We start from the raw sequence: 19,257 nt of genomic DNA, 5'->3' as shown, positions 1-19,257 counted from the left end.
CTGGGCTCCACAGACCTAATTACCCCGTGGGCCCCTCGTACTAATTATTCTCCTGCCGTGGGCTGGTGGCGGGCCGGGCTGCCCCACTTTGGAGGTAGGTCGAGCCGGATTATTTTTGGCCGTGGCACCCTTGAAGACTCCGGTGTGCATCGCATCAAGGGCAGAAAATGGGGCAAGAAATTACGGCCATGGCCGGAGGGACACTGACCACTTGGGCTCGGCCTTGGGGTCCCCGCAGGTACATCTGGTCTGAGCTGGGGGTACGGCGCGGCACAGATGGGGCAAGGAGAATGTCCCCCACAGCCAGCTGGTGCGTGACCTCATCTCTCCTGGTCCTTTGGTGGGAGGGGGGCCAGGGGGTAGGACCAGAGTTCCAAGTGGGGGACTCATGGGAAGGGGGAGGTGGTGGCTGCTCAGATGAGCTGCTGGGCACAGACACCCGTGCAGACCCTCCCTTTCTCTGTGCCTCAGTTTCCCCACTGGCTCGCACAGACCCAGACTGGGGGACACTGGCGCCCCGCCCCGGCTCCTGGTTTCTGGCCGAGCAGCTACAGGCCTCCTCCTCCTCCTCTCCGTCTGTGGCCTCCTGGGAGCAGCTGGGAGCTGAGAGCGGGAACTGGGGGTGGCAGCCGGGGGCCGTGTTCCTGCACCATCTCACAGCCCACTCGGGTGGCAGGAACGGGGGACATGGGGTGACTCATGTGCAATGAGTTCCCGAAGGTGCCCAGCGGAGGTCATGCGGAGGCACCCCAGGCATGGATGGGGGTCAGCGCGCACCCCTGGGCCCCCACCAGGCCTCCGTGGATTCCCCAGATGCTGTTCATTTTCTGGTATGGGCAAATCTGGGGACTCCTGCAACGTTCCAGGGAGAATCCAGCTGGTCGTGGTTGTCGGAGGGGGCAGTGCCCGTGCTGGGCTCTGCACCCGGCCCGCCCTGAGGTTTTCCTTTTGGGATCACACCTGTAGCGCTGGGAGGCTACTCCTAGCTTGGTATTCAGGGAACTCTCCTAAAAGTGCTTGTGTGGGGGAACCATGCGGTGCAGGGGACGGAATCCAGGGCTTCTATGTGCAAAGCACAGCATGTGCCAGGCCGTGAATCCACCTCTCGTGAGCTCCTTGCCTTTGGCTATACACAACAGTGCTCAAGGCTTGCTCTGGGTCTTGGCTCAGGAATCACACCTGATGGGGTTTGGGGAACCATATATAGTGCCAGAGATGGAACCCAAGTCAACTGGGTGCAAGGCCAGCACCCTCCCTGCAGTCCTACACCCTCCCTCTGTCCAGCCGAGCCCTGATTTCTCCCTGAAGGGCCTCGACAGCCCTCCCCGCCCTCCCCTCTGCTCCTCCTTCCTCCCCTGCCTTCCCCCAGCTCAGCCCCAGCAGGAAACAGCTGCTTCCCGAGCCTGCATCCTGCGGCCATGGCAGACCTTGGAGGAGGCAATGCCAGCCCTGCTGGTGGCCGGGCCTTACTCTGGGCACCCATAATCCACACGCCGTCCACTCGCCCATCTGTCCACCCTCCCACGGGTGCTGGTCTCACCCACCCTCCATCCACGCATCCACTCATCAGCTCTTTCACTCACTCATTCTACTAGTTTAGCCTACTAGTTCCCTTCCTCCAGGCAACTCCAGAATGTGGAGTGACCGTGTCTGCCTTGATGTCCCCTGACTGGGGCCTGAGTGGGCCTAAAGGTGGGGGCTCCCTGGGGACCCCCAGCACCTGTGTGCAGTGGGTGCTGAGAAATCAGTCTCTTTCCTCTCGTCCAAACCCAGGGCCACAGAAGTCCCTGGATGGGGGATTTGAGGTGCCCTGGGCAGATCTGAAGGAGTTTCCACGGCAGCCCCCAGTGAATGAATTGACCCTCCCTGAGACCATGGGGGCCCTGCAATTCCCAACAGGCTGGAGCAGCTTTACCCCAAGTATGACCTTATGTCTCTCTGGGCATGGGACCCCCCCCCAGTGCTGAGGCTACAGGGTTGGGGTCTGGAAGGCCCCCTAGGAACACAAGTGCTTAGTGGAACACCAGAGGCTGGGATCAAACTTGGGGCCTCGGGTATGGGCTGGAAGGTCAAAGGCCAAGTTCTGAGAACCCCCATCTCAAACACCCACTGCTCCCCATGTTTTGGTTTTTGGGGTGTGGCCAATGTCTGGCCACAAAAAAGATGCGGGTGTGGTTCGGAGTCTGAATTCTAGCTGGGAAGAGTGGGGAGAAGGGAAGGAGGGAGAGGAGGGAGGAGGGAGGAAGAGGGGAAGGGGAAGAGGGAGGAGGGAGAGGAAGAAAGGGAGACCGCAGGTCAGAGGAATGTGCCCGGAAGTGCTTGAATGTGACTAAAGGAGCAGAGTGAAAGAGTGAATGGGGGGGGGGGTGCTCTGGAAGTATGGGAAGAGGTAAAGGGGCCCATCAGTGCTGTTGGGTTAAGTGTCACTCTTGGAGTCTCTGGGGGGACAGGCGGGAGCCAGTGGGGGCAGGGCAGGCCCCACTGTCCTCAGCAGCTGCTGGGAAGAAGGGCGGAAGCATTTTTGTCAGTGGGTTTCCTCCAGGGGCAGGAACAATCCCCCCATTCTCTGTCCCAGCTGAGCACCTTGTGGGGTGGGTGTGCGGCCCACTGGAGCCAAGGATGGTGCAGGGAACCAGGCCCAGTAGGCCGTGGGCAGTGGGCACAGAAAGCAGAGGCCGGGTGCGGGGTCTGGGCGGCATCGGGGTGCGTCAGTCTGGGTCAGGGCTTGGCTCCCTTCTGGGCCCGCGGCTGCTGAGTTCCCAGAGCACAGGGAAGGGGGGCTGAAGGGTGCTTCTCAGCAGCCCCTCACCCCAAGCCCCCACCCCAAGGTGTCAGTTGGGACACACAGCTTCCTGAGCTGGGACTCAGGAAGGGGCAGACCTGGTCCTGGCACTGTGGACTTCCTGCCGATATCCTGGATCCCCCGAGGGTCTCAGGTGGCCCCAGCAGCCACCTCCTTGCTGTCCCTGCAGCCTAACTCACGTCCCGAGGAGACCTGAGACTGGTTTCCTCTAAGTTTATTGCAACTGCTGAACGATGAACAATGCCTACAACTCCTCAGAGCCCCCAAACCACCCAACAAACCAAAAACACCCCAAACTTCCACTTCAAAACATCACAAATTCCTTCTAGGTTTTCTCAAGGACCCCGAATGCTCCAGTTCCTGGATGATCCCAGGGGTGGAAACCAGCCAGAGTGGTGAGCACCCGAAGGCGAGCAGTACTGCTGGATGCCTGCCATCCTCGAGGAAGAGTCTGGAACTAGAAGGACAAGAGAGACGTGACTGGGACCACGCCCCGCACTTGCCCTGCTGTCTCTGGGCCTTTGGCCGAGAGCGCGTGTCCAGGTGCTGGCAAATTGGCAGCTCAGAGCAGGGAGTCCCAGGAAGGGGGGCAGAGCCACACCCCGGGGTTCCTAGAGCAGCTGACGGAGAGTAGAGAAAGGTCAGGATGAACCACGAGGACCCAGTGAACAGAGAAGCAGAGCCAGGGCTCACGGTGGCTCACCTGCAAGGATCTGGTTCCTCACAGCCCCAAGCCCGAGGCAACCAAGGGAGGCCCCCGAGCCTGCGGGACAGACCAGACAGACGTGAGGATTCAGGGAACAGGACTCCTGGAACCACTAGTGGGGGGAGCGCATCTGCTGGGCTCCCCAGGAGGAGGGGCAGGAACCCTGTTTCCCAGGTTTTAGCACCACCTGGAAACTCAGTCTGTGCCGTGGGGTGCTGAAAGGTGCCGGGAGCTGGTGGGAAAAGAGCCAGCAGCAGTGAAAACAAGTGTCTGCAGAAAAAGAGGCGTCCCGAGGCGCAACCTGCCGCCTGAGTGAGCTTTCCTGGGGGTTCTGGTGGCACACACAACCTGGGGTGCTGCCCTCTGGGAGTCGGTGCAAAGATGCCACTGCACAGACAGACAACCCTGGGCGCCCCTCCATCGAGGACCCTGTTGGCTGGCACCCCTGGGCATACCCTGGGTAAGAGTCAGCGAGGGATGTGAGAGACTCGAGAGATGCAAGCGCCCCAAGGCTGGAGCTGCCAACAGGACCCTCCGGGCCGAGGGCACCAGCATGGCAGAGGGGCAGGAGAGAAGCGGACGGAGATGGCACACTCTGGTGAGAAAGAAAAGCCAGTGGCGACTCGGCAGCTGCAGACGTTGGGGTACACACCAAACCGTTAGTGGGCCTGGCTCCAGGGCGGCTCCGGCGATGTAAAGTAGCAGCTGCTTCCACTTGTTCTCACCACGGCTCACCTACAGAAGAGGCAGTGGGTCAATGCGAGCATCGGTGAGGGGAGGCAAAGGCCAAGGTGGAGCACAGGGGGAGCATGGCGGCCCAGGGAGGGGAGCAGGGCTGCGGGGGTGGAGGCCTCCATACCTACTTGTTGGCCCGCTTATGCCTGTACATCTGCATCATCCGCTGGCGGAACACGTCGAATGAGTCTTCCGGGTGCTCCTGGCCCTCGGCACCCAAGCCTGCTCCTTCCGAGGCCGTTCCCCTAAGGGGCCAAATGGAGAGTTGGCCAGGGCAGGATGGGAGGACAGAAGGAACTGGGAGTCAGGAACGGGGGCCAGGCACTCACCTCCGGGCACTCAGCCCAGCACTGCGGCGAGGCTCAGTTCTACTGAAATGCCCGCGGGAGTCTTTGGGGGCTGGCACCAACCTGACTAAGTGCCCCAGAGTTCCAGACACAAGAGTAAGGCTCTGGGTGGAGCCCTCACCCACCCATGGAGGCACCCTAGGGCGGCAGCCGGCTGCAGGTGCTCTCAGACCTACATGGCCTAGTGACCCTTTCAGGGGAAAAAAGTTACAGAGCGGCCCCTCTGAGAACACCTCCTTCGAGAGAAGCCTCAGAGCCCCTGCTAACTGCATGCGAGCCCCAGCTGTCCCCCTAGTTCATGTGAGCACCCTGGGAGGCCCAGGGCTCCCCAAGCAGTGGCAGCTGCCCCTCCCGCAGGGAACCCCACAGCCATGTAGAGTCAGTTGAGTGCCCACTGCCCCGAGTCTGCGTACACGCTGACGGGCTCCCGGATGCCCTCGCCGCAGGAGCCCAGGCCATGGCCCTCCTGCCAGCCCATCTTCTGCAGCATCTGGAAGCCCAGGTTCTTGTCTGTCAGCTTCTGCTGGGCAAAGTCCAGGGCCTTGGGTTTCTGGAAGAGAGCAGTGGGGTCCATGCAATGCACCTTGCCCACCCACCATATTGCTCTCTAACTCTGCTCACGCTGGGCCCTGCTCACAGCTGAGGTGTCCCTGCCACAGCACTCGAGGGCTGGGACCAGATCCCAGGCTGCGACCTTGTCCTTGGCCAGGCCACTACCCTCTGCTTACTCAACCATGGGAGGAACTCTGTCCCACTGTGCTCTGGATAATCAGGATTAGGACCCTGGCCAGCTCACCTTCTTCTTGGATATGGGCCGGCCTCGAGGCCTGTCATAGGCGATACGAACAGGTTCGTGAACTGGAAGACAAGAGCATGTACATGTCCCCATAAGCACTTCTCCCAGAGACTTACAGGGGTGCAGGTGGCTGTTTGGGTAAAGTCGGCAGTACACATAGGAATGCTGAGGCCAAGCATGTGGGGTGATACTTGAATTCCCCAATGCTGGGCACATGGATCTTAGCCCCCAAGGCCTGCAGGAGCCACTTAACTCGGACAAAACTATGAGCAAGGCTAGAACACAACAACACTTCCTTCCCCAACTGAAACGCACATAGAGGGGCAAGAGCGGTGGCACAAGCGGTAAGGCATCTGCCTTGTGTGTGGTTCGATCTCCCATGTCCCATATGGTCCCCCAAGCCAGGAGCGATTTCTTTTTTCTTTTTTTTTTAGTTTTTGGGCCACACCCGGCATTGCTCAGGGGTTACTCCTGGCTGTCTGCTCAGAAATAGCTCCTGACAGGCACGAGGGACCATATGGGACACTGGGATTTGAACCAGCCACCTTTGGTCCTGGATCGGCTGCTTGCAAGGCAAACGCTGCTGTGCTATCTCTCTGGGCCCCCAGGAGCGATTTCTTAGCGCATAGCCAGGACTGAGTGTTACCAGGTGTGGCCCCCAAAACAAAAATAAATAAATAAATAAATAAATAAAATAAAATGCACATAGAACTTTTCAATTGAAAAAAAAAAAGCACTGGGGCTGGAAAGATGGCATGGAGATAAGGCCTTGCAATCAGAAGGTCGGTGGTTCGAATCCTGGCATCCCATAGGGTCCCCTGAACCTGCCAGGAGCAATTTCTGAGCATAGAGCCAGGAGGAACCCCTGAGCACTGCCGGGTGGGACCCAAAAACTGAAAAAGAAAGGAAGGAAGGAAGGAAGGAAGGAAGGAAGGAAGGAAGGAAGGAAGGAAGGAAGGAAGGAAGGAAGGAAGGAAGGAAGGAAGGAAGGGAAAGAAAGAAATCACTGTGGAGGACCAGGAAGGAAGGAAGGAAGGAAGGAAGGAAGGAAGGAAGGAAGGAAGGAAGGAAGGAAGGAAGGGAGGGAGGGAGGGAGGGAGGGAGGGAGGGAGGGAGGGAGGGAGGGAAAGAAAGAAAGCACTGTGGAGGATCAGAGTGCTAGTATAGTGGAGAGGGCATTTGTCTTTCAGGTGACCAACCCAGATCCCTGGCATCCAATTAGGCCTCCCGAGCCTGCCAGGAGTAATTTCTGAGCACAGAGACAGAAATAACCCAAATGCTGTCCCTCTGCAAAAGAATGCATTGAGGGGTTGGAGAGATAATACAGCAGGGATGATGCTGTCTTGCTTGAAGAAGACTCGGATTCAATTCCCAGCATCTCACATGGTCCTTGAGCCCTATCAGGAATGAGTTTCGGGCTCAGAGCCAGGAGAAACCCTGAGCACCACTGAATGTGAGCACCTACTGAAAGGCCCCGGCAGCAGCCTCGAGCGTGTGGAAGGCAGCGCTTCTGGACCAGGCAGACCGGAGGGCTGGTGGTGTGGAAGTCCCGCACTCAGCTGGGCACTCACCTTGGGGCTCCTGGACCAGACACAGCCTCTTGGGAGCTGGAATCATGCCGACCTTCAGGGACTTGCTGCTGACTCTCTTCCGGGGGAAGCAGGCCCCTGCCGCGGCCTGGGACTGTACTGCGGAACCCACTGGGCCATCATCAGGCACCTCACCCGGGAGGCCATCAGTAGGCGGGTTGTCCTCAAGGACCTCCAGCTTGGCAGCTCCTTCTGCTGGCCTGGAGGCACCTCCCTCACCCTCCTCCTTGTCCTCCTTCTCTTCCTCCTCTACTTCCTCCTCCTCCTCAGGCATGGGCTCTGGACTCTCCAGTTCAGCTTCTGGTTGTGGGGGCGCATCCACAGATTCGCCATCCCGCTTCCCAGGGCCGAGGGCACTCCCTGGTCCATCTGTCTGCTGGCGAGCATGGGGACTCTGAGGAGCCTCGGGGAAGCGAATCGAGGGGCAAAGCTCAAAGACTTTCTTGCGGTAGAATTTGAAAGCCGAGCTGTTTCGGTCATGGAGAAACCTGGGGAGAGAAAGAATGAGACCAGTTGACGTGGCCTCCTGTGGGAGAGAGACCCAGTGACGGGACCTCCAGCTCTTGCAAGTGCACCTAAGTTTCAGGAGCATTAATAAGGTCACAGACGGGCCTGGAGAGATAGCACAGCAGCGTTGGCCTTGCAAGCAGCCGATCCAGGACCAAAGGTGGTTGGTTCGAATCCCGGTCCCCCGTGCCTGCCAGGAGCTATTTCTGAGCAGACAGCCAGGAGTAACCCCTGAGCAATGCCGGGTGTGGCCCAAAAACCAAAAAAAAAAATAAGGTCACAGACAAGCCAGGACAGAAGAGACTGAAGGGGGGCAGGGTGGAAGAACTAGCAGTAGGGGACCCTGGGCTGGCAGCCTGCCTCAAGGGTGCTGGCTGGGGTGAGACAGGGATATCAGGTCTCCCAGAGCACAAGAGACAGTGCCCACAAGGGAACCAGTGCCCACTAATGGCACATTCGGCCCATAACGCCGGCCCCAGGGCAGTGCCACTGCCATGCAGGTCTGCATGGGAGACTATAGCATTCTTAGAACATGCTCCAGGAAAAAAAAGAAAAAGAAAAAAAAAGAACATGCTCCAGGGGGGTGGCACAGGTAGGAAAGAATCTCTGGGCAGAGAGAGCAGGAGAAAGGCTGCAGGCGATATCCTGGCAGACCATGCTGGAAGAACCTGTCAGGGGCTGGCGCTGAGAGCATGGGCCCCAGGGAGAGATTGAGCGCCAGGCCTCTGCGTTGGCTGGAAGGACCCAGAAAGCAGGCATGTGTTGCAAAGAGCCAGCTTTCCGTTCCAGGAGAAACAGGAGGAAACCTGAGTGTGAGATTGTTGCAGGTGCTGGGAGAGAAAAGTGAGAAATGTACTGCGGGCGGCATGTGCCTCACAGAAGGTGGCGCAGAGTGAAAGAGAAGGGACACGAGGGGGAGCAGGCACAGCGGCACCACAGATGACAGCGCTGACCAACCCAACAGGGAGGGTAGGAGGCAGCTCAAAACTGGATCACATGCTGGATATACACAGGGTGACTGGCTCGACCCCAACATACCAGATGTTACCCTGGTGGCCCCCAAGACCACTAGGGAGTCTTAAAAACAAAAACCCGGGGCCAGAGAGATAGCATGGCGGTAAGGCGTTTGCCTTTCATGCAGGAGGTCATCGGTTCGAATCCCGGTGTCCCATATGGTCCCCCATGCCTGCCAGGAGCAATTTCTGAGCATGGAGCCAGGAATAACCCCTGAGCACTGCCGGGTGTGACCCAAAAACCACACAAAACAAAAACAAACAAACAAAAAAAAAACCCAACACCAAAGCAATCAACAAACCAAAAGGAAGAGCTTCTAGAAACTGAGAAAAATGCCAGATCATGTGCCATAGGCCCAGGAACAGTGAAAAGGCTGAGAAAACCCGCCAACCCCTGAAGGCCACGTGGGAATACAGGACCAGCCAAGGCAGAGAGAAAACTTTTGAGGCTAGAGGGATCTTAGGGTTGGGGCATGGGCACTGCATGGGGAAGATCTGGCTTCCACCCAAGCATGTGGCACCCCACCTGCTGTCAGGAGCCCCAACATACCACCAGGTACAACCTGAAGACAAAACCAAGAAAGGGACTGGCTTCGGAGAGAAAAGTCAAATCTCACATCTGAGGATTTACTCCGAGAAGGTAGACAGGCCCGAGGCTGGAGAGAGCTGGAGAGAGGGTGTGTTCTGCGTGGGGCTGATCAGGGTTTGAACCCTGATGCCCTATGGGGGTCCCTCACGTCCTCTGGGAGTGATTTATTTATTATTATTTTTTTCAAATATGGAACGTGTCACGAGTTTGCGTGTCATTCTTGCATAGGGGCCATGTTAATCTTCTCTGTATCGTTCCAATTTTAGTATATGTGCTACCAAAGTGAGCACCTTGGAGAGTGATTTATGAGTGTAAAGCCAAGTTTAGGCTCTCGGCACTGCTAGACGTGGCCAAAATTCAGACAAAAGTTAACACAGACAGGTTGGCAAGCAGTGCTGGCTTGACCCTACAATACATGGACTCCAACTCTCTGTCGGTCTCTAGCTTAGAGGGTTCCCCCTCCACACCCCCAAACTCTTCCCGGAAGGCCCTACTGAGCACAGCGCATGTGCAGCCATGACCTAGAGGCCCTGGTGTCCGGAGAGGCTCATACCTACCAGAGGTCAGGGTTGTCGGTGCTATTTTCTATGCTGAACTGTTCGATCTCTGGTCCCACCTGAGCCACAAACTCGGCCAGTTTCTCTGCAGTCTCCATTGTCTTTGTGTCAACTACAAGACAGGAAGAATCAGGTCCTTGCTGCTGTTAGTCCACATCCAGGGACATGTGACTAACGGCCAAGATGCTCCAAGGGTCCCTTTGCCCCGCAGCCTCGCTATGGCTGCAGCTCTGGCCCCACTCAAACCTACAGCAATTCCACACCCCTCCCAGGAATGTGCCTGCCCGAGGGGACAAAACCTAGTCACTAGACTGGGGTGGGGTTCTGCCCAAGAGGAGCTTGGGGCCTGAGAGCACCACCAAGGCCTCCTGCAGCCCCCACTGTTCTCTCAGGGCCAAGTGAGGCCCATTCTGTCCCTGCAGAAGAGAGTCCAAAAGAAAGGCAGGGGATGGGTGAAGAATGTGCAGGGCAGCTGACCCTGAGGACGGAATGGATGGCAAGGGGTGGAGGCAGCCTGAGGAGATGGAGTGGGACATGGGTCCTTGTGCTCAGGTTCCAGCACAGCGTTGCAGGGACAAGCCAAATGCCTGGGCAGTGGCATGAAGCAGCTTGAACCCAGGATGGTTCAACCACTCCTTCCTCCAATCTGTCCCCCTGGAAGCAAGTTGGCACAGTGCCTCTACATGTGCCCAGCAGGCCAGCTGCTCACGGGGACTGCCCGGAAGGAGAGCGAGGCCAGGACTCACCATCTGAAGACTTGCAAGGAGAGGAAGCCTTTGGGTCATAAGAGATGGCTGTTCCTACTGAGGCTGCAGGGCTAAGGTTCAGAGCAGGGCTGGCTGGGCCAGGGGGACAGGTCTTGGCAGCAATGCTTCTGTCCAGCAGTCGCAGCTTCCCACGCAGGGCACCTGGGGCCTGCTGGCCATGGTGCTTCAGTCTGGTGCCCGAGGAGAGGAGGGTCTGGGTTCCAGTGCTCACCCTCCGTGCCTTCCAGCCCCTGAGCCTCTGCGCACGCAGGAGTGGGCACCGCCGCCCTGGAAGGATCCTCTTCTTGAGGCCCCGGACTGCCCGGGCATACAGCATAGCTCGGACGGCACACTCTGCCGCCAGTGGTTTCCCGTCCGCTCCCACCAAGGTCTGGCTCTGCCGCTGCATCTCGGCCAGCTTCAGCTTATAGTACTTGTACTCTAGGCTGCGGTCATCGGACAGAAACCTAGACAGCAGGAACACAGCAAACAGTACTAAAGCATCATCGCTTCCATGAGCGAGTCTCTGCAGCTCTGCCTGACTGAGAAGCCCTTCCTGGCTGGACCAATGGCTCTGCTGGGCACCTGACTCCAATGGCCAGCTCCCCTCTGCCCAGCAGACGTGCAGGATGGGACACTGACAACATAGAGCAGGTGTCATTTCTGGGCCCCACTGAGCCACTTGGCATCACCAGGATTCCAAGAGTGCTGAGAAGACCGCGCCATCGAAGTAGCACTGCAGGGGAGGCCGCATGTGGACCAGTCTCAGGCTTCTGCAGTCAGGCTGTTAGGCGCCTGGTGGGGCTCAGCCTGGTCCCAGGGCTGGATGACAGTGGCCAGCAGATGGCGCAGCCCTGCCTCTTCTTGACTTGGCACCACTCTTGCTGGATGCCAGTCAGAGCCCAGCTGCCCTGGCTCTGCTAAGGATGCCAGTCACGCCTCCTCTGTTCCTCTCCCCTAGTTCCCACGAACCTGTCAGCAGGAGCAGAGACCACAGCTGAGGAAGCAGACCTGGCCTCATGCCCAGCACAGTCCCCCTTGGCCCGGGTTACCTAAGCTTTCCCAGACTTGCTCTCTGCACTGGGGGTGCAAGATGGACAATGACATGCTACTTCATCATGTTGCTGGAAGACCCTGGTGATGCTTTGAGCAAAAGGAAAGGCTCTAGAAACTGAGAGTAGCACCTCACTGCAGTCTGTCCACATGGCTCATTGGGCTCCAAATCTTGACCTTTCTTACACACACACACACACACACACACACACACACACACACACCTTTAAACAGTTTGATTACAAATATGATTGTAGTTGGGTTTCAGTCATGCAAAGAACAACACCCTTCACCAGTACAACATTCCCATCACCAATGTCACAGATCTCCCTCCTCCCCACCCCACCTATGCCTGTACTCTAGACAGGCTTCTACTTCCCTCGTTCATTCACATTGTTATAATAGTTCTCAATGTAGTTCCTTCTCTAACAATACTCATCACTCTTTGTGGTGAGCTTCATGTAGTGAGCTGGACCTTCCAGCCCTAAATCTTCACCTTTCCAAACAATCTTCACCAACCGCCCAATCTAGAGGTCCACCGAGTGGGCAATTCTGCTCATGCCTGAAGTGCAGATCTGTCTACTGTACCTGGCTACAGATTCTGGGATCAAGATTCCAAATTGGATGACTTAAGAATGTCCTGCTTGGGCCCGGAGAGATAGCACAGTGGTGTTTGCCTTGCAAGCAGCCAATCCAGGACCTAAGGTGGTTGGTTCGAATCCTGGTGTCCCATTTGGTCCCCCGTGCCTGCCAGGAGCTATTTCTGAGCAGATAGCCAGGAGTAACCCCTGAGCGCCGCCGGGTGTGACCCAAAAACCAAAAAAAAAAAAAAAAAAAAAAAACCCAAAAAACAAGAATGTCCTGCTTGAGGGGCCGGAGTGGTGGCACAAGCCGTAAGGCATCTGCCTTGTGTCTGCTAGTCTAGGAAGGACCTCGGTTCGATCCCCCGGCATCCCATATGGTCCCCCAAGCCAGAGGCAATATCTGAGTGCATAGCCAGGAATAACCCCTGAGCATCACCAGGTGTGGCCCAAAAAAACAAAAAACAAAACAAAAAAGGAATGTCCCACTTGGGGCTGGAGCGATAGCACAGTGGTAGACGGTATGCCTTGCACATGCACATGCACATGCACAGGATAGAAGGTGGTTCAAATCCCATTGGTCCCTCAGCCCTGCCAGGAGCTACTTGAGCGCAGAGCCAGGCCAGGAGTGACCCTGAGGGCCACCGGGTATGACCCCAAAACCCAACCAACCAACCCAAAAAGAATGTCCCACTATCAGGAATCTGAATCTGAATTGTCAACAGGAATCCTTGGTCTGAAGGAACATTTCGCAGCTCTTTCGGGGCAGCCTCTGCCTAGTGATCTTCCATTCCTGTTTGCCACTCCCTGACTTGCAGCTCTGAGCAGCAGCAACAGCTTTTCCTAGTGGAGAGGCAGCCCAGGGCCATTTCGAGTAGAGTGGGCATCTCATGCCATCCTCAGCATCCTCTCCTCACCTCCTCCTCTGGGTTCCTCGCAGAGGAGCCAGGGTTTCACTGGACCACCTGCAGGCAAAGCCGGTGTCCAGTGGTTGGGCAATCTCTCTGCGTTTCACTCTTCTTTCTTGGTAGTTTCCTTACTTTGCTTTCCTGAACATGTCATTTTGCCTCCCCCACCCCCACAGTAATTTGGAAGTCAGACACTCCTGTATTTTAGACTAGATGACTGTGGGGACCACACTCAGCCAGGCTGGGGCATTCATCCTAATGATGTGCCCCTAGCAGAACAGCCTCACAATTCAGTGCTGGGCCCAATGCTGTTGGAGGTTGCCAGGTTCTACCTGGCAGTGATGAATGAACCATGAAGAGGCAGGAATCAAACTCCAGAGCTTACACACTACACAACTTACACACTCCAGGCCGTGATATTATTCACAACGAAGAAGACTGAGGAAGAGCCAGGAGCATTCACTTCAACACTTACCTGGGTAAGGTGTGACCTGTGAATGTGGCCACTGATCACCAGGACAGAAATAGTGAAACCCCGATCTAATCAACAGCACACACTGTGCTTAGTGTGGAGGGAGAGCACCTTTGTTTCCTACCTGTTTCCCTTCAAAGAGCCATATTCCTCTATGGTAATCAAAAACTCCACTTCTCACAAATTAACAAGACTGCTGCATCTCAGAGAGAACATGAAGCCGGACAGAGCCGTGAAAAACAGAATGACTCACGCCATGTTGAGGGGAAGGGATACAACACAGTACTTCAACACTTTCCCTGCACGTGTGAAACCCATCTGCAGCCCAAAATATACCAAAACAAATTCCAAATCCAGCAAGGGATGAACACTGAGTGACCCCCCCAAGCCCTGCTCCAGCCCAGTCAACAGGTTCACCCGAATTCGCCAAAACTGAACAAGCAGCTGGTCCAATGGCAGTGGTTTATCAGAACTTACTAATGTTAGTATCACAAAAGTTGGTATGATTTGACTGGCTTAGGGAAAAAAAAAACTGAGCATGCACTTCCCAGCTTCACTTCAGAGTAATAGGCCTCATCATCACATCATCACTACCGCAGGAAAAAGGAAAACCCAAAGTCTGCAGTGAGCACAAGTGGGAGCCGATCCTATTGGTGGACAGCGGAGGGCCCACAAGCTGCCCTTCCGGGAGAACAGAAGAAGTTCTGCTCTTCGTTTTTGTTCTTTCATTTTGGGGCCACGAACAGTGCTTAATCCTGGCTCTGTACTCAGAGATCACTCCTGGCGGTGCCTGCACAATGCCTCCCCTATGGTACCACTGTCTCTCTGACCTCTGTTTTCCACTTCTCTTATAAGAAGCAAGTAGTAGATTTCTGAGAAACTTTTTCAAAAGTTTCTAGATTCAGGGGCCAGAGCGATAGCACAGCACTAGGGCATTTGCCTTGCATGGGGCCGACCCAGGATGGACCCAGTTTGATCCCTGGCATCTCATAGAGTCCCCCAAGCCTGCCAGAAATGATATCTGAGCGCAGAGCCAGGAGTAACCTTTGAGCACTGCTGGGTGTGGCCCCCCCCCCAAAAAAAAGTTTCTAGATTCAAGTGAATAGGCACGAAGACCAAAGGGACAGCTAGCCAGCTAAATAAAAACAGGAGGCCACGAACAGACGCTGGGACATGAGGTTCTCTGTACGTGCCTCTCATTTCCCTGAGACAAGTCAGTACAGTGGGCAACTGCAGCTCTTCCTAGAACCCAGGGCATAGTTCAGTGGCAACAGCACTTGCTCTTTAAGGGTGAGGCCATGAGTAGAATTCCTGGAGTCACCCCCATGGGCTGAGCATGGTCTTAGGGGTTCTGCCGCACAACAGTGTGCAGTGTCTGCAGTGCTCAGCCAGGTGTGAGAATGTAAGCGCCAGAGAACAATTGTGAAAGCCGCTAAAAGTGTGCAACACTCCCCAAGTCTCAGTGCACAAGGACAGCAACCAGATGTGTAACTTCCTGCACCTTCCATAATCAAGCATGGATGAGGGTCCCCATATAGCAATAGCAAAGGGGAAGGGAACGGAAAGATAAGGACGATCGAGATCAAAAGGAAGATGGGGAGCTGGAGTGGTGGCACGAAGGGCTTAAGGCGTCTGCCTTGCACACGCTAGCCTAGAATGAACCTAGGTTAGATCCTGGGGCATCCCATATGGTCCCCCAAGCCAGGAGCAATTTCTGAGCACATAGCCAGGATTAACCCCTGAGCGTCACCGGGTGTGGCCCCAAAGCTAAAACACACACACACACACACACAAACAAAAAAGGAAGATGGTACTATGTAGGCAGGCCCACAGGGGGGCTGGGGCGGGCACCCAGGAGGACTGACACTCGCTCTAGCTCGCTGCACTAACCGACATCACGGCAGCCCAGAGCTCCCTGAGTACCACGTGGGTTCAAAGGGCTTACCTACCAGTAAGTGGGGTCCTCCTTGAGGAGAGCTCTCTCTCTGGGGGTCAGGCTGCCTTCAATGACGCGTGAGACCAGCTGGTCGATGGTGTCCACCACCTTGTGATCTGCTCGCTGGGGCACAGCTGTAACATAGGGGGCTGACCTGAGAATCAGGCAGTGCGATATGGGGCCTGAAAAACCAGGAGTCAGGACCCAGAATGGCACCTAACCGTCCAATTCCTCACTCGTCAGCCTGAAAGGAGAAGCGTGCTCTTCCACTGATCAAGGCACGGCCAGTCACAGACCTATAAATGTCACTTGACTCTGAAGCTCCAAGTCACACTCATGTGAGAAACCCAACACCATATATGGTGGTGGTCCTTGAGCACTACCAGTGTGGTTCCCCCTCTAAAAGAAAAAATCAGGGGCCGGAGAGATAGCATGGAGGTAAGGCGTTTGCCTTGCATGCAGAAGGATGGTGGTTCGAATCCCGGCATCCCATATGGTTCCCCGAGCCTGCCCTGGCAATTTCTGAGTGTAGAGCCAGGAGTAACCCCTGAGCGCTGCTGGGTGTGACCCAAAAAAAAAAAAAAAAAAAAAAGAATGTGCCAAAAATTGGTCCTCAGTTTTGACCCAAAAATTTTCCAAAGAATAGTTTCTTTATTAAAAAATTTTAGGGGGGCCCGGAGAGATAGCACAGCGGCGTTTGCCTTGCAAGCAGCCGATCCAGGACCAAAGGTGGTTGGTTCAAATCCCGGTGTCCCATATGGTCCCCTGTGCCTGCCAGGAGCTATTTCTGAGCAGACAGCCAGGAGTAACCCCCTGAGCATCGCCAGGTGTGGCCCAAAAACCAAAAAAAAAAAAAATTTAGGGGCTGGAGAGATAGCATGGAGGTAAGGCGTTTACCTTTCATGCAGAAGGTCATCAGTTCGAATCCCGGCATCCCATATGGTCCCCTGTGCCTGGCAGGAGCGATTTCTGAGTAAGGAGCCAGGAAAAAACCCTGAGCACTGCCCGGTGTGACCCAAAAACCACACACAAAAAAAATTTTTAAATATAGTACTGGGCAGCCCGGAGAGATAGCACAGCGGCATTTGCCTTGCAAGCAGCCAATCCAGGACCAAAGGTGGTTGGTTTGAATCCCGGTGTCCCATATGGTCCCCCGTGCCTGCCAGGAGCTATTTCTGAGCAGATAGCCAGGAGGAACCCCTGAGCACTGCCGGGTGTGACCCAAAAACCACACACACAAAAAATATTTAAAATATAGTACTGGGGCTAAAGAGATAGTAGCGCAGGGAGGGCATTAGTCTTGCATGCAGCAAGATTCCTAGCATCCCATATGGTCCCCAACCCCACCAGGAGTTATCCCTGAGCACAGAGCCGGGCATAAGCCCTGAGCATTGCTGATGTGGCCCAAAGAACTAAAAAGGGAAAAAAATACACTACCACTAATAAATTCAACCATAAACACCATCCCAGGATTTTGTTTTGTTGCAGTGCCAGGGATCAAACCCAAGGACTCACACATGCAAAGCAGATGCTGTCTGCTGAGCTACATCCCCACCCCTGCCAGCATTTCTCACATAATGTAAGAACACGAGGCAGGACACATGAGATGCTGGCGCCATCTACCGGCCACCCGGACACAAAAGCAAAGTTTTGCAATGCCAACAACAGGCAGGCAGCAAGAGGAGCCCGAGATAGGAGGGTGCTTGCCTTCCACGCAGCCAACCTGGGTCCTCTGAGCACCACCAGGAGTGATTCCTGAGCGCAGAGCCAGGAATAACCCGAGCATCACTGGGTGTGGCTCCAAAACAACCCCCCAAAACCATAATGACAATAACTAGAGCCATCTGACACTTTCCTTACCATCACTCAGACCACATGGCGCTGCGGACTGAGTTTCCTCACTTGTAGGAAGAAGAGTTTTCTCTTCCTCTTGAGGTGGCTGAGGCTCAGCCTTCTTGATCCGCAGCGGGCACCCACTGCTGATCAGCCAGGCCTTCAGGTGGTCGATGTACTCCCTCCCGAACAGAGTTGAGTCCTCAAAGTTTGGGAAGGCCGCTGGAGAGGGGGCTATGTCCTGGAGGCCCACAGCTTCTAAGATCTTCTCTTGCCGAAAAGACGAGGCCAAGGAGAAGGTCTGTCCCAGAAGGGCCAGAGATTTCCGACAGAGAGAATTGGTGGTCTCCAGGGCAACAGCCAAGTCCAGGGGGTTGCTGAGGGTCTTCATCTTGACACTCAGCTCGTAAGCGTTGCAGGCCATGAGCAAGGGCGTGATGCTCTTCAGCAGCCGGTCCTGGAGCCTCATGATGTACTTGTCAAAAGGCTTGATGATTTCGAAAAAGCAATTTTTGGTCTTCACAGCACCTTTGTCTAAAAGCATGTTTAAAAACTCGTTATCAACTCGAGGTGTTTTCAAAGCAGAGTGCTTTAAAAATTTGATAGTAAAAAAGCAAAAATCTCTGTGCTCGGGTTTCAAGGAGCATTTGAACGAGGCAAGCATTTTAGCACAGGTTTCAGTTTCAAGTTCAAAGAGAGTCTGGAAAAGCTGGGAAAATTTCACATCATCTTTTATGGTGTGGAAACCTGCCCATTTGATTATTTCTATTCCAAATCTTGAAAACACGTCGGACTTATCTATGAGGTCGAAGCTCATCTTTCTTCTAGGAAGCTGAATGTCCTTCAGGTGGAGGCCTAAAGGGATCTTCGGGGTGGGGAACTGGATGTCTTCAGTCCCTGGGTCTGTCCCCAGGGTCACATCAGGACCAGGGTTACTTTTCTGGATCTGGTTTGTGCCCTGAGTTTTAGGGGTCATTCGATTCACCACGGGTATCTTTTTCATGCTCATATTTCTCAGTGTGACAAGTTGCCCAACCCCCACTTTCGGGGTGAGCAGGCCCTGAGTCTCCCCCTTTCCTAGGAGGCCACCTTCCTGGTCAACAATTTTGAGACCCCGGCCTGCGGCCCTGAGCACAGAATTGGCCTCCCCTTGGCGGTCCGCATCATAATCTCGACCCTCCTTCTCCAGACACTCTTTCTCAATTAGTCGGGAGGAGCCAAAATCCCCCAGTAGGGCCGAAGGACCAAGATTATACTCCTGTGCCCAAGAGGATTCTTGAGAAATGGGGTGGCCAAAGTCTTGCTCCCAGGAGCCACGGAGTGCAAATTTCCAGTCCTGAGAGCGGAAATGTCCCAATTTCCGGTGGCCAAAGATTTGGTCTCGGGAGTCAGGGTGGGAGAATTCCAGATCCCGGCCACATTCTTTTCGGAAGTAATTGTCGTCACTTACAGAAGGGTTGCTTGATCTGAAGGAAGGTCCTGGAAAGACATCACCTCTCCCAGAGTCTCGAGGGCGAGTTGCCGCGCCACTGAGAGAGTATCGGCTGTCGCCAGGAATATCCTCATACACATCTGCTCTGGCTCTTGGGACTGTCCTGAGAAGGTCTGAAATAAATGATCCAAAGGAAACGCAGAGATCAGAGGCTGTGTAAATGGATAGTCCTTGAACCCCAGTGAGCAGGAGTGTTTAATCTGCTTGAATGCATTTTATAAATTCATCTGTGTTGCCAACATTTGAAATTCATATGGTTTCACTTAATATCATAGAAACCAAAAGCCGACATGCGTTGGCCGAGATCAACCAAACGAAGCAGCCCTGCTCCCACGTGGCTCTGAGCTGCTATTCACACACCCTCTCTTAGACCCAGGGAAGGATGTCAGTCTGATTCACAAATAACCTAGGTGGCATGACTGCAACTGGAACACTTGTGTTTCTAACTCTCATGGCCATGGAATCAGTGGACACACACACCTAACCGCATGGTTCCTTGGGAGGCCTGCTGGGTCAACCAATGCTCTGAAACAACCGAGATGGAGGGCAGGGGAGGGAACTGAAGGGGCTGGCACATATGGTCTAGGAGGCCTG

The 19,257-nt window shown here is 55.1% G+C and overlaps 1 protein-coding gene and 1 non-coding gene across 3 annotated transcripts in view; both read right to left on the bottom strand.

Moving 5' to 3' along the window:
- Positions 1 to 3,002: 3,002 nt before the first annotated feature.
- The window catches only part of SUGP2 (SURP and G-patch domain containing 2), a 22,290-nt gene continuing 6,035 nt past the window's right edge, over positions 3,003 to 19,257 (bottom strand). For both annotated transcript variants that reach the window (XM_049788475.1, XM_049788474.1), the window contains exons 3-11: positions 17,199 to 18,776; positions 15,352 to 15,472; positions 10,389 to 10,855; positions 9,643 to 9,754; positions 6,959 to 7,464; positions 5,388 to 5,449; positions 5,005 to 5,141; positions 4,369 to 4,489; positions 3,003 to 4,244 (exon numbers count right to left, since the gene is read on the bottom strand). In XM_049788475.1, the coding sequence (XP_049644432.1) occupies positions 4,369 to 4,489; positions 5,005 to 5,141; positions 5,388 to 5,449; positions 6,959 to 7,464; positions 9,643 to 9,754; positions 10,389 to 10,855; positions 15,352 to 15,472; positions 17,199 to 18,776 (3,104 nt within the window). In that variant the 3' untranslated portion in view covers positions 3,003 to 4,244. The remainder of the gene's footprint in view (positions 4,245 to 4,368; positions 4,490 to 5,004; positions 5,142 to 5,387; positions 5,450 to 6,958; positions 7,465 to 9,642; positions 9,755 to 10,388; positions 10,856 to 15,351; positions 15,473 to 17,198; positions 18,777 to 19,257) is intronic.
- On the bottom strand, positions 9,269 to 9,375 carry LOC126031715 (U6 spliceosomal RNA). The gene has a single exon (XR_007503547.1). It is a non-coding gene; the product is annotated as a U6 spliceosomal RNA (small nuclear RNA).

The sequence above is a fragment of the Suncus etruscus genome, chromosome 15 (genome assembly GCF_024139225.1).
Source record: "Suncus etruscus isolate mSunEtr1 chromosome 15, mSunEtr1.pri.cur, whole genome shotgun sequence".
In the NCBI taxonomy this organism is placed as follows: domain Eukaryota; kingdom Metazoa; phylum Chordata; class Mammalia; order Eulipotyphla; family Soricidae; genus Suncus; species Suncus etruscus.
Note: the sequence above shows the minus strand (reverse complement) of the source record. Positions and strands in the feature narration are given on the sequence as shown.